We start from the raw sequence: 14,818 nt of genomic DNA, 5'->3' as shown, positions 1-14,818 counted from the left end.
CCTCCTTCCATTAATGTTCTGCTCACCAGCTCTCCTTCTTCTTCCCCACAGGGAGGCTGTGGAACACTTTTTGGAGGCCCTGAACATGCAGAGGAAAAGCCGGGGCCCTCGGGGAGAAGGGGGTGCCATGTCGGAGAATATCTGGAGCACCCTGCGTTTGGCGTTGTCCATGTTAGGCCAGAGCGATGCCTATGGGGCAGCCGATGCCCGGGATCTGCCCACCCTCCTAGCTATGTTTGGCCTGCCCCAGTGACAGTGGGATGGGCTGCCCTGTGAGTGTCAGCTTGGAGGGGTCCCTGCTCTGGACGTGACTCCCTCTCCCCAAATGGGCCTACTAAGGGGGTGGGCTGATGACCACAAGCGGTGTGGCCCTTCAGGAGCTGCCTCAACGTAATGGGTGGGGGGTAGTCCATGTTCTTCCTACATCACTGTAGGAAATGAGCTGTGTTATCTCTGAGTCCCTTGGTAATTCAAGGGATGTACATTGAGCTCCAGATCTCTCTGCTCATCATGCCCTTTCTTGGTGCTGCTTTTTGGGTAGGACCCGAAGATCTAGGGTAACTGTTGTCATCAGCTGCCATTTCTGATAGGGTCTACCACATTCGTAATGTCTGTCCTTTCCCCTACTTACTGGGAACTGATAATAGTACAGCTTTCTTGGTCAATGGTGTGCAGCAGGTTCTTCTACCATCCATCTCTGAGATGACTCCACCTGGGACAGGATGTTAGGAGTTGGCCTGTTGGGTTGAAATGTTGCTTTTGCTCAGCAGAGCTGAGTTTGATAGGGCTGCTCATAGTTCTCTTGCTCCTGGACCTCTCCTGGCTGTAGTTCAGATTCTCTGGGTACAATGCTGCATGCGGTGCTGCTGGCATCATTATTGAGGGGTCCAAAGGAGTTGCTGGGGTCAGTTGTACAGAGAGTGTTTGTATGTAGGGTAGGAGGATGGCATATTTGTGGAATGAGCCTAGGAGGGACCAGATGGGGTCAGATCAAGGGCGCTGGTGGGAGGAAGAGCAGGTGGCCTGGGGGTGTGGTGAGTGCAGTCAGCTCTCCTCTCAGAAAGGCCTGTGAGTAGGCCTTGAGCTAACTCTTCTAGAAAGTTGGTTCAGAAATAGTCTTGCCAAATTCCTAGCAAAGAGGCAGTTCAGTGTTACCATAAGCCTTTTGTTGTACTTCTTGAAATGTTTCTAGGGGAAAGCAGTGAAAAAACCCCTCCCCCCATATTACCTCCACAAGGTGAAGACTGAGGGAGCAGCTTGGACTCTTCTCAACTGTCCCCTGTATGGGGAGATACACTAACCCCCAGAAATGACTGCTAAGCCTTTTTTGCCTTGTCTTCAGTAGCTAACGATCAGAGAGATTTTTGTTTTTAAACTACCATGGTCCCAAGGTTCCATCCTGAAATTTATTTTTCTTTGTATGAATATGTGTAAATGATTTAAAAATAAAACTATGAATAAAATTTGTATGAAGAATAAATGGAGCTGATCTGGGTGTGAGTTCTGCCAGGTGTGAAGTTGAGGTGTGGAGGTGGGTTGGTGTCTGAAAGACAGGTATTTAACAGTGTTCTTCCTCTTTCTTTGTCTCTCAAATTCTCCTTGGTGTATTGATTACTCATCCATCTATCCAATAATATTGAGCACCTAATATATGCCTGGTACTGTGAATAACATGGACAAGGTCCCTATGTTCATGGAACTTAAAGTTTAGCAAGAGAGACCACTGGTTAACAATCATGCATTTTTCATACTTGTGATAATACTATAAAGGGAAATATGGGTGTGATATAATTGGTATTGTTTTCATTCTGAATTACATGGGAGGATTATGGTAGTTTTGCCAATACTTATGCTTTCTAAAGGTTTTCATCTGGCTCTCCCTGGTTTTATTAGAAACTGTATCAAGAGCCATATAAAGATGGGTATTGATCCTGGGGAAGTTTTTTTTTTTTTTTTATTAAGAGAGAGAGAGTGCAAGCAAGAGGGAGGGGCAGAGGGAGAGAGAATCAAGCAGACTCAATGCTCAGCATAGGACCTGATGTGGGGCTCAATCTCACAATCCTGAGATCATGACCGGAGTCAAAATCAAGAGTCAGATGCTTAGCCCACTGAGCCACTGGGTGTCCCTATCCTGGGGAAACTTTTTAAAACAAAGAATATTTATATTTGGAAATAAACGTCCATAGCCATGTTAGAATTGAATAAAAAAATGCCTAAAAGAGAATTGGTTCAGTAAATTATCCAGATAGTGAAATATTTAGTTATTTCCAATGACAATAAATGCTAACATAAAACACATGATGGGAAAGAAAAGGTTGGCAAACTATAGGTTATCTCAAGAAAAACATGCATTGAAAAGAGACGAGGGAAATAATTCCATTATGCTAAAACTGTGATTATGAGTTACTTTTCTCCTGCTTTGTCATACTCCTCTGTAACTTTCAATTTTTCTTAGTGCATGGGTAATACTTCCATAGAAAAACCCAACAATACACCTTCGGGGGGAAGGGAGGGGCATCTGTCATTGTTACCTGGGTGATCTTGGGACAGCTGTGCCCTGGGCTCTGAATGGCAGGCAGGCAAAGCAACAAACTGATGCAGCAGTTTCTATAATGTGTAGATAAAAGGAGAAACTCCTGGCGTGAGAATTGAGCTAATGCCTGGTTTCACTGAAGTCTCCAGGTTTACCTACTTGGCCTGCCTTTGGTGGCATGAAGGTGTCCAAGAGGATGCTTTTCTTGCATGGCCAGGGCGAGGCAGCTCTTGAACCCAAGTCAGATCCATCTGGTGGTAATTGAACCCCTATCACGTGCCAGGTGCTGTTCAGGCACCAGGGATACCATTCCCAAGGGCTCTGTTCTCACGGCTTACATATGAGTTGACTGAGAGAATATACAAGTTAAAAAGAAAATGCCTGTGGAGCATAACAAATAGCATGGAGGACAAGGGGCGTTAGAGAGGAGAAGGGAATTTGGGTAAATTGGAAGGGGAGGTGAACCATGAGAGACTATGGACTCTGAAAAACAATCTGAGGGGTTTGAAGTGGCGGGGGGGGGGGTGGGAGGTTGGGGTACCAGGTGGTGGGTATTGTGGAGGGCGCGGCTTGCATGGAGCGCTGGATGTGGTGAAAAAATAATGAATAATGTTTTTCTGAAAATAAATAAATTGAAAAAAAAAAAAAAGAAAATGCCTGTTTTACGTACGATGAAGAAATCACAATGGCACATTGCGCTAGAGAGTAAAGGGGATAGCTTGTGGGCAACACTGTGGTCAGGAAAGGCCTTTCTCATGAGGTGAGCTGAGTGTCTGGGAGGGCCCCAGGTCCCAGGGGGCAAATGTGAAGGCTGGGATCTGAAGGTAAAAGGGCTCTCTGTGCACACTAACAGGAAGGAGCCTGCACGTAGAGGAGAGGACAGTGGCAGGACAGAGGGTAGAAAGGAGTGGTCAGGAGCCATGATTATGGAGAAGAGTCTGAATTTTATTCTAAGTTCCAGGGAATCACTGGAGAGGTTAAACAAATGTGATGTGATGTGATTACGTGTTAAAAGACCATTCTGGCCACAGGATAAAGAATGGATGCATGAGGCTGGGGTGGGTTGGAGCTGAAGCAGGAGGACCAGTTAGGCAGTCAGCCCACTGAGAGATATTGGTGGCTTAGTCTAGGGTGGAGATGGAGGGCAGGGGAAGAATGGATGGATAGCACACAGATGAGGAAGTTGCACAAATTCAGCATATATTTTGTAGGTACAACTGTAGGATTTGCCGCTGGATTGGGTAGATGTAGAGGGCTAGGGTAAGAGATGAAGGAAGACTTCTAGATTTTTGGCCTGAGCAATTGCAAGAATGGTGATGCCTTTAACAGAGAAGGGGAAATGGTGGGCGGAGCAGGTTTGGTAAGGCAAATATAAAGCTCTATACTGAACACATTAGATCGAAGGTCAAGATCTCTCCAAAAATAGATGTCAAGTAGATAAAGTGGGTATAGAAGTCAGGGCTAGTTGCTTAAATTTGAGAGTCCTGTTTACAGAGACTGCATTTAAAGCCCTGGGACTGGGAAGGTTTGGGAGAATGTAAATAAAAGCGGAGGGGCGGGGTGTGGTGGTTGGCTTACTAAGAAGCACTGATTACCAGGCGGGCAGAATGGCTTGAAGCAGCTGTTTGTTCTGTAGGATACAAATCTGTTAAGGGTGACCTTGTTAAAACACAAAAACAAAGAATGACTTAGAGGAGGCACCTGGGTGGCTCAGTGGGTTAAGCCTCTGCCTTCAGCTAAGGTCATGATCTCAGTGTCCTGGGATCAAGCCCCGCATCGGGCTCTCTACTCCGCAAGCAAGGAGCCTGCTTCTCCATCTCTCTCTGCGTGCCTCCCTGCCTACTGATCTCTATCAAAGAAATAAATTTTTTTTTTCAAAAAAAAGTCACTGTTCAAATTTTATTTGGTATTTTAGTTGGTACAACAACACTTAGTTGGTTGTATGGTCTTTCTACATTATATGGCAATATACACTATATTCTGACATACATGGTACACAAAGTAAGATCCTTTGGAACAGTTACGCACGATACATGCAATAATGAATTTATACGTTGGAGCCCAGGATGTGACTGACTGGAAAAGATGGACTAGGCATGTTGGATGAAGGAACCTGAAGTCATAGAACACACAGGAAATACGCATCTGGTTTGAAGAGCACCTGCTGCTTATGCAATATTGGCAGTGGTGCCTCTGAGATGAACCCATTTAGGACTATAAAGGCGGGTATCATCCAGCATCAGGGTATAGCTGCAGGGTTTGCTGAACCATTTGTATTTAGAAATTTAGGAAACTGATGTTTTTTCTTTAGGCCATTTTGATATTATTTAAGTAACAGATCAGATAATAAGGACAATGTACACAAATAAATAAAATCTTTAAAAAAATGACTTGGAGGTCTGCAACTTTAAAGAAACAATTTAACTTTTAATCCAAGTTTTTCTTTTTCCAGGAAGAAGTGTAAGCAGCAGATGATCTGTGTGTTCATTTCAGTAAGACCCTCTTCCTCTGGGCATTCTCCCTCTGTAGGTAAATGATGGGAGTTGAAGGACAAAAGGCCTTCTTGGCAAGTGTGGGAATTTGGGTTAATGGCCTCAGTGCCTTGTTGCCGATGGGCTGACCCCACTATCCTGTAACCAAGAGGGGCGGGAAGGAGGGAAGGAAGCACGCCAGACACCCTCTTCTCTAACTGGAGCTTGCACAAGGCCCTGAGGGCCTCCTCGAGCTCCTCTTTATTTTCTTTTTTTAATTTAAAATATTACTTCTAATTTTTACTTTAAATTTAAAAAAATTTAGAGCAGTTTTAGGTTTACAACAAAGTTGACAGAAAGGCGCAGAGATTTCCCTCAAGCCCTCTGCTTCCCCACAGGCATGGCCTATCCCATTAACAATGTCACCCACCAGAATGGGACTTTTTTTTTTTTAACCAAGTATGAACCTCTGTTGATATATTGTAATCATCCAAAGTCCATAGTTTACTTTAGTGTTTACTCTTGGTGTTATGCATCACATAGGTTTGGATAAACACATAATAACTATATCCATCATTGTTGTATCACACAGAATATTTTTGCTGCCCTCAAAATCCTCTGTGTTCTGCTCATTTGTGTCTCCCCCACCCCAAGTCTGACCGTTTAGTGGTCTCCATGATTTAACCTTTTCCAGAATGTCATAGAGTTGGGATCTTACCATATGCAGCCTTTTCAGATGTGCTTACTTCACTTAGCAATATGCATTTAAGTTTCCTCCATGTCTTTTCATGGCTTGATAGAGCTTTTTTTTTTTTTTTTTTTTTTTTTAAATAAGCGCTGAATAATATTCCATTGTCTGGATGTATCTCTGTTTATCCATTCACTACCGAAGGGCATCTTGGTTTTTCCCAGGTTTTTGCAATTACAAATAAAGCTGCTATAAATATTTGTTTAGACAAAAGTTTTCATATCCTTTGGGTAAAAACCAAGTAGCATGATTGCTGAACTGTATAAGAGTATGTTTCTTTCCTTCCTTCCTTTTAAAGATTTTGCTTATTATTTGACAGAGAGAGAGAGAGACAGTGAGAGAGGGAACACAAGCAGGGGGGGCGGGAGAGTGAGAAGCAGGCTTTCCGCTGAAGAGGGAGCCCAATGTGGGGCTCAATCCCAGAACTCTGGGATCATGACCTGAGCAGAAGGTAGACACTTACTGACTGAGCTACCCAGGCACCCCTCTTTTTTCAGAGATTTTATTTATTTATTTGATGGAAAGACAGAGAGAGAGAGAGAGCCAGTGAGCACAAACAGGGGGACGGGCAGAGGGAGAGGGAGAAGGAGAAGCAGGCTCCCTGATGAATAGGGAACCTAATGTGGGGCTCCATCCCAGGACCCTGGGATCATGATCTGAGCCCACTGAGCCCCCCATGCTCCTTTTTGTAAGGAACTTCCAGACTGGCTTCCAGAGTGACTGTACTATTTTTCATTCCCACCAGCAGTGGCTGAGAGTTCCTGTGGCTCCACACCCTCACACATTTGGTGTTGTCAGTGTCTTGAACTTTGGCTGTTGTAATAGGTGTGTGGTAGTATGTCATTTTCACTGGCATTTCCCCTATGACAGATGATGTGTAACAGCTTTTTGTAGGGCTTATTTGCCACCTGTGTATCTTCTTGGATGAGGTGTACTCTCTGCTTTCTTGATTACAGTCTCTCTTCCTAATGATTGTATCTTGAGACACTTTTCTTTTTAGACTTTTTTATTTCTAAAGTGATCTCGATACCCAGTGTGGCGCCCGAACTCACAACCCCAAAATCAAGAGTTGCACTCTACTGACTGAGCCAGCCATGTTCTCCTACATACTTTCTTTAAAACTTTGAACTGAGTTTTAGGTTATTTTTTCTGCATAGGAACTGTTAAATTCCCTCTCTGTACTCAGAGGCCTTCCTGGGCAGGTTTCTACTTGGCAACTCCCTTTTTTCTCGCAGCAGAGATCCTGCAAGGTCATCAGGAAAACACTGTATAAATGTTCTCATCTGCCCCCTACAAGTTTATCTCCACTTGTGTCCGTTGGGTCATTCCTACAACTACCATCTTCCTCTTCAAGGATAATCCCTTATTCAGGCTTTCAAGTTTCAGTCTTGGCAGAATTGCTCATCTAGCCTTTACCTTTAATTCCTCCATCCCTACTGGCCCTTTCTCTTCATTAAGTAATCATGCTCAACTATTTCCCATCCTTAACCAAATAAAAATCTAACTGATCACCATTAGATCAACCAAACAAAATAATCATTTCTTTCTTTTTTTTTTAAAGATTTTATTTATTTATTTGATAGACAGAGATCACAAGTAGGCAGAGAGGCAGGCAGAGAGAAAGGAGGAAGCAGGTTCCCTGCTGAGCAGAGATCCTGATGTGGGGCTCAATCCCAGGACCCTGGGATCATGACCTGAGCTGAAGGCAGAGGCTTTAACCCACTGAGCCACCCAGGCGCCCCCCAAATAATCCTTTCTTAGCCACCAATCTACCCCCACCAGTGTCTTCCTTCTTCCTCACAGCCAAGCTTCTTCACGGAGTTGTTCTCTGTACTCTTTGCTGCCCTCATTACACCACTGAAACTGCTTTGCTCAGGTTACCAATGACTTCCATTCATTGTCAAAGACAGTGCACATTTCTGATCTTGCTTGACCTAACTCTGACATTTGATCCTAAGCAGCTCTGCCATACCTGGTTGGGCAGAGGGTACACTGCATATCTTGGGGGCGCCATTAACGTGGTCCATGTGAATGATGCTAGCCAGGGCTGTGCTGTGTGCAATCTATATGGCTGTACTCACTGGCCTGCATTGATGATGACTTTCTTTTAAACCTTCTTCCGTGTCTCTCTTCCTTTTTTTCCTTCTTTTTAGTCTCCTCTTTGTGTCTCCGTGTCTATCTGTTCCTTAAATTCTCTTTACCTGCTTTCCAGGATTCTTTGTTGGCTTCATCTACCCTGTGGCTGTACGTACCATTTATTTATTTATTTATAAAGATTTATTTATTTATTTGACAGACAGAGATCACAAGTAGGCAAAGAGGCAGGAGAGAGAGAGAGAGAGAGGAGGAAGCAGGCTCCCTGTAGAGCAGAGAGCCCGACGTGGGGCTCGATCCCAGGACCCTGGGATCATGACCTGAGCTGAAAGCAGAGGTTTTAACCCACTGAGCCACCCAGGAGCCCCTGTACCTACCATTTAAATGTTGATGATAATTTACCATAGATCTCACCCTGGGCCTTACACATGTGGCACACTCACATTCTGTCTCCTCCATTTGGATGTCCCCCAGCTACCTTAAACTCAACATATTCAGAACAGGAATTCCCTTTTAAAAATTGCTCCTCATGTTGTATACTCTTGGCAACATCACAGGAGAAAACAATGAATGGATCTGGATGAGTCCTTATGGTCCTGTGATACTTCTTCAGTCACCCAGTCCCACAGGATTTCCCTCCTCAATCTAGCTCCCAAGGGTCCTCTGGTCTTTTTATTGTTACTGTTACTTTTGTTTAGGGGCATATCATGTCTCTTGGATTGCTGTGATAGCTTCATGTTTGTGTGTGTGTCTTCTTTTCATTTGTTAGCAACCCCTCATCACTGAAACAAATGTACTTTCTATTTATTTATTCAGTCAGTCAGTGATAGTGGGGATGGGAAGGGCAGAGGGGGAGAGAGAGAGAGAGAATCCCAAGAAGACTTCATGCCCAGCACAGAGCCCAATGAAGAGCCCAATGTGGGGTTTGATCTCATGACCCTGACTGAGATCGTGACCTGAGCTGAAATCAAGAGTTGGACACTCAGCCGACTGAGACACCCAGACGCCACTTAAGGAGACGTTCTTAAGGGTATACTGTCTTTCAGAACAAAACCGTAGAGTGAGGGAGCTAGAGACCTTGTCCAGCTCATTTTGTTATGGAAGGGAGAACACAGCTTGTGGAGAGGGACCTGTGCAGGGATAGGGTCTATGTCCTGCACAGAGGCCCTTCAGTGCCAGGGCTCGGTGTCCGCAGTTGTGTGGCGTGCGAAAGAGCTTGTTGCAAGCTGCAGCTTGGCAACAGCGCTTCTGAGTAAGCTCTGTGTCAGCGGAGTGCAGCCCCAGCGCGACCGTGGCTCTGGCAGCGAACCGCGCTAGAGCTGAGCAGTGATTGCCTTGACCAGCAGCAGCATGGCAAAAGCCACTGGATGTGGATGAACTGCTTTCTGGTGCCTGGGGTGCTGCTTTCATTTACACAGGGTGGGGACGAGGGAAGTATTGGGGTAGAACTCAACCACAGCCCGTGGCTGAACGAATGATAAGATAATCAGAAGAGAATCTCAGCAAACAGCACACACACACACACATAACACACACACGGGAATTCTTAAGAAAATGCCAATAGAGCACAAAAGGACTTCCTAGGACCATTAGACGTGATTTTCTAAGTAAAAATGCAATAGGGAAACAGAAACAGAAGATGATCACCACTGAAAACTAAATATAAAAATCATAGGTACCTATAGAAACATAGAAATAAAAATAAAAAAATTTAAAGAAACCCCATAGGAATAAAAATGAGGGAAAGACAGGATTAGGACCCATCAAGGAAATCTAATATACGGAACTTAGACAATTTCCAAAAGAAGAATAAATTCAATCAAATAAATGAATAATAGAAAATATCCCTGGGCTCGAGACTTGATTGAAAAGCTATACTGAGTCCCATATGAGTCTCGGTTCCCTTGAGTCAGTAGAATGATAGGATTCTACAACAGCAGAAGCTGTAGGGAAGCACTTAAGCATGAGAGAGGAAGGTGGGCATAATTACCATATAGATGGTAAGGTTGGTGGGAATCAGGGGACTCTAACCCCTAGGAAACTATGGTGAAAGTTAATAGCATATAGTGTTCCTAAGAGTAAGAGGTGGGTAGCCAATGAATACTGTTATGCTGAAAATAAATAAAAAATAAATTTAAAAAATTAAAAAAGTAATGAATATTGTTATGCTGAAAATAAATAAAAAATAAATTTAACACTAGAGCGTATCATGCTTAGCGAAATAAGTCAAGCAGAGAAAGACATCTATCATATGATCTCCCTGATATGAGGAAGTGGAGATGCAACATGGGGGCTTAAGGCGGTAGGAGAAGAATAAATGAAACAAGATGGGATTGGGAGGGAGACAAACCATAAGTGACTCTTAATCTCACAAAACAAACTGAGGGTTGCTGGGGGGAGGGGGGTTGGGAGAAGAGGGGTGGGGTTATGGACATTGGGGAGGGTATGTGCTTTGGTGAGTGCTGTGAAGTGTGTAAACCTGGCGATTCACAGACTTGTACCCCTGGGGATAAAAATATATGTTTATAAAAAATAAAAAATTAAAAGAAATTAAAAATAAATAAATAAACTTTTTTGCACCATAAAAAAAAAAAAGTATTGCAGAGGACTCTTGTTAGCCTCTACAGGGGAAAATCATGATCCTTCCCCCAGGTTCCAGATCTGTGTCAGTTATCAATTGAAAGAGAGGATAGTTCCCTTTAAAAAGGAAACTTGCCATGCCACCACAAGTATATTCAATAAATAGACTCCAAATCTTCTCTAAAGGGCCGATGGCCATATACCAGAGTAATTGTATACAAGGGAAAGGAGAATACCCAGATTTTCAGGCGGTTTAAGTGCTGTTATGACCTCAGTTGGTATACTGGGATGTGAATGAAAGTCCTGACCCAAGTCCTTCTCGTAAATGATCTAATGGGATTTTTTTTTTTTCAACAGTTAGCTTTTCCTGACCAACACAATTATTATTATAAAACTTTCACCTCCATTCAGTTCCCCAGACTGGAAACCTTCTGGAAACCTTCGTTCCCAACTCCTCCTCACTCCCACATCCCATCAGTTACTAAGCTGTAACTGAACCTTTCTTGTTCATTGTTTAAAATAATTTATTATATAACATTTGGTACAAAGAACACATTTAACATGTAATTTACAAAGCACAGTAATGAAATTCATTCCCTTCAATGGTCACAACCAGAATGTTATCAGTAATGTTGAAACTCTATGCTTCTCCTCTGTTTTCTCTCCTTGACTTTTCTTCAGAAGTAACTACTATCCCTTTTCCAAAAATACTTCTTATCTTACATGCATGCTTCCCTGAACAATAGTGCATTTATATTCGAGTTTTCTAAAAATGGTATCATTCTGTTGTAGTTTCCTGGGTTCTGCTTTTATTCATTTAACATTGTATATCAGACTCATTCATATTTCAATATATAGCTGCAGTTTACAAATATACCACAAATTATTTCATTCTTTTGTTGATTAACACTTTGATTGTTTCTACTTCTGGCTATAATGAACAAATCATTGCTTAAGTATTCTTGTAACTGTCTCCTCGTGCACATATGCCAGTGATTTTGGGTATATATGAAGGAGTAGAATTGTGAATGTTTAATTTATAAGGTAATGCTGAATTATTTCAAGAGTGAGTGTGCCAATTTCCATTCCATATATACACCTGTCAGCGTGTATAAGAATTCCTGCTGATCTATATCATTTACATACCTTGGATTGTGGATACCTTGTTCTCTAACTTGGTATTTTAGACATTAATTTTTACATTACAGTGATTTCAAAGTGGTCTTGCATTGTGATTTTAATTTGTATCTCTCTGATTAACAGAGAGATCGAGTGTGCTTCCATGTTTATTGGCCATTTGTATTTCCCATTCTGTGAATTGCACAATTTATTTTTATTGCCCATTTTCCCATGGGGCTATCTTTTTATTTCTGATTTTAAGGAAGATCTTTATATATTTTGGAGATTAATCCATATGTATTACAAAAAACTTCTCATGGTCTGTGGCTTGTCTTTTCACTCACATTCTAGTATTTTTTGATTAACATAAGTTCTTAACTTTAATGTCGTTGAATTTCTCACTCTTTTAGAAAAATGAGTAGAGTTTTCTGTGTGTAAATAACAAGATTTAGAAATACCGTATATATTATTCTGTAAATGCTAATGCTTTGATTTTCACATTTGAAACTTTAACCCATCTCAAATTGATTTTTTCACATATAGTGTGAGGTAAAGACCCAATTAATTTTTTCCTATTTGGATAATTAATTACCCCAGCACTCCAGAACCATACATTGAAGAACTTCTTTTTTCTAGTGATTTACAATGCTTCCTCTAGTCATCTCTTCAGAGCCATATACATGTGGATCTATTCAGTTTCATTTATTTTTTATTTATCCCTATCCCAAGACTGCTTGCCTTCATCATCTAACTTTGTCATAGTCTTTATTTATTTCAGAGAAAGTCTCTTCTCTCAGTTTATTCATTTTAAGTTTTTAAACACAAATTCTTGAGACTTTGCTTATATATATATTGTATATATTTATTACATATTTATTTATATATCATATATGTTATATGTATATCTATTATAAAATGTATATATGAAGAGTTTAAGAAAGTTCCACAAAAGCCTATTGAGACTTTAATCAGGATTTCATGTAAGTTGTTGGTCAATTTTAGGAAAGCTGACATCTTTACAATGATTTTTTTGTGAAACTTACAGAACTAAAACTTTCAGTTTTACTTAGATTTTTTTTTTTAAGGATTTTATTTATTTACTAATTTGACATAGAGAGAAAGATCACAAGTAGGCAAAGAGGCAGGCAGAGAGGGAGGGAGAAGCAGGTTCCCTGCTGAGCAGAGAGCCGGATGCAGGGCTTGAGCCCAGGCCCCTGAGACCATGAACAGAGCTGAAGGCAGAGGCTTAACCATCTGAGCCACCCAGGCGCCCCTGTTATTGTTTTTTTAACAATTTTTTTATTTTTAATTTTTTTGATTTTTGTTATTGTTTTAATGTAACATTTTAGAATTGTTAGATTTGTTTCTGGTACTTGCGATTTTTATGGTTATTGTTACTATTGTCTTTATTAAATTGTGTGTTAAAATTTTTTTTTTCTGGTGTATGAAAATGAAGTTTATTTTTTTTATTATTTATTTGACAGAGAGAGAGTGAGAGAGGGAACACAAGCAGGAGGAATGGGAGAGGGAGAAGCAGGCCTCCTGCTGAGCAAGGAGCCTGATGTGGGGCTCAATGTGGGGCTCGATCCCAGGACCCTGGAATCATAACTGGAGCCAAAGACAGATGCTAAATAACTGAGCCACCTAGGCACCCCAATTTTTTATTTTTTGTATAATTAACATATCTAGTTGCCAAATTCTCTTGTGAATCTGACATTATATTTACTTAATCTGACATTATATTCTTTTAGATCATAGACAATCATATAAAATCAATGACCTTTTTATTTCTTCCTCTTCCTCTTCCTTTTAATTATTTTCTTATCATATTGTACTACCTAGAACTCCAGTAGAACTTTATTTTTTTTTTAGGATTATTTATTTATTTCACAGAGAGATCACAGATAGGGAGGCAGGCAGAGAGAGAGGGGGAAGCAGTCTCCCTGCTGAGCAGAGAACCCCATGTGGGGCTCGATCCCAGGATCCTGAGAACATGACCTGAGCTGAAGGCAGAGGCTTAACTCACTGAGCCACCCATGCGCCCCTCCAGTAGAATTTTAAATAAGAGTTTGTTCTTGGAGCATCTGGCTGGCTCAGTCAGTAGACCATGTGACTCTTAATTTTGGGGTTGTAAGTTCAAGCCCCACATTGGGTTAGCAATTACTTAAAAATAAAATCTTAAAGAGGCGCCTGGGCGGTTCAGTTAGTTAAGTGTCTGCCTTCAGCTCAGGTCGTGATCCCAGGGTCCTGGGACTGAGACCTGAGTCTACCTGGCTCCCTCTCATCAGGGAGTCTGCTTCTCCTTCTCCCTCTGCCCCGCTCCACCACCCCTCCTCCACTGCTTATGCACCCTCGCTCAAATAAACATAAAAAAATCTTTAAAAAATAAAATCTTAAAAAAAGTCTTGGGAGGAGACCTAGACAGTCTGGTGACTGTCATCAGGTGAAAGATCACCTCTTTCCTGCTGTAGTCAGCAGGGGTCCCAACAACCCGTTTGAACTCTCTCCAGAATAGGCATGGCACCTGGTGGAGATGCCACTCCTAAGGCTGTCTGGCTGCCTGCAGTAAAAGCTAAAGGCTTGCAGATTTCCGGAACATTTACTCACTGCCAAGGGCGCATATTGATGGAAATGAACTTCACAAAACAAACTAAATGGACTTCACAAAACAAAACAAACTTCACCTACAAAGCTCTGCAGCACAGGACAGGCTCTTAGTCCAGTTTAACAAGAATAGCTTTGGTGTCACGCTCAGCTCTCCTCCGACCATCCGTCCACGGCTGATGCCAAGCCACAGCACTGATGTCTCCCTGCCTTTCAACACCTTGAGCCCAGTCATGAAGATGGAACCTCTGAATAACCTGCGGCTGGCTGTGAAAACAACACGGAGATCTTCTGCTTCGGCTGCCTCATCCCATTCAATGCGCTTTTTGTAGAAGATGGCGAAATGGATCGCCCAGTCTTCCTTGCCACATGGAAGGATGTTCACGATGAAAATGAACTTCAGTTTCAGATTAAGAAATGTCATTTAAATAATGGCACTGTTTCCAGCAAATTGCAAAACATCAGTGCTTATACTATTGCCGAGAGGAATGTGGAAGGGCAGGACATGCCCGACCAATCCCTGAAGCTCACTAAGGGTGTTTGGTTTTTGGCTGAGCTACTTACGTATCCAGCCAGGAAACCCAAATTATACGCGGTCGCAGAAGTCAAGCTCCTGGGGTTCCTCAGTACATTTACCAGGTCTAGGACAGCATTTTGAAAAATCATTAG

The 14,818-nt window shown here is 42.1% G+C and overlaps 1 protein-coding gene and 1 pseudogene across 8 annotated transcripts in view; both read left to right on the top strand.

The window, feature by feature from the left end:
* PEX5 (peroxisomal biogenesis factor 5) overlaps positions 1-1,480 on the top strand; it is a 16,953-nt gene extending 15,473 nt beyond the window's left edge. For all 8 annotated transcript variants that reach the window (XM_044229438.1, XM_044229432.1, XM_044229437.1 and 5 more), the window contains one exon: positions 52-1,480. In XM_044229438.1, coding sequence (XP_044085373.1) covers positions 52-253 — 202 coding nt within the window. In that variant the 3' untranslated portion in view covers positions 254-1,480. The remainder of the gene's footprint in view (positions 1-51) is intronic.
* LOC122890979 lies at positions 478-14,818 on the top strand (annotated as a pseudogene).

Source organism: Neovison vison, chromosome 12 (genome assembly GCF_020171115.1).
Source record: "Neovison vison isolate M4711 chromosome 12, ASM_NN_V1, whole genome shotgun sequence".
Classification (NCBI taxonomy): Eukaryota; Metazoa; Chordata; class Mammalia; order Carnivora; family Mustelidae; genus Neogale; species Neogale vison.
This window is presented reverse-complemented; position numbering and strand designations above follow the sequence as displayed.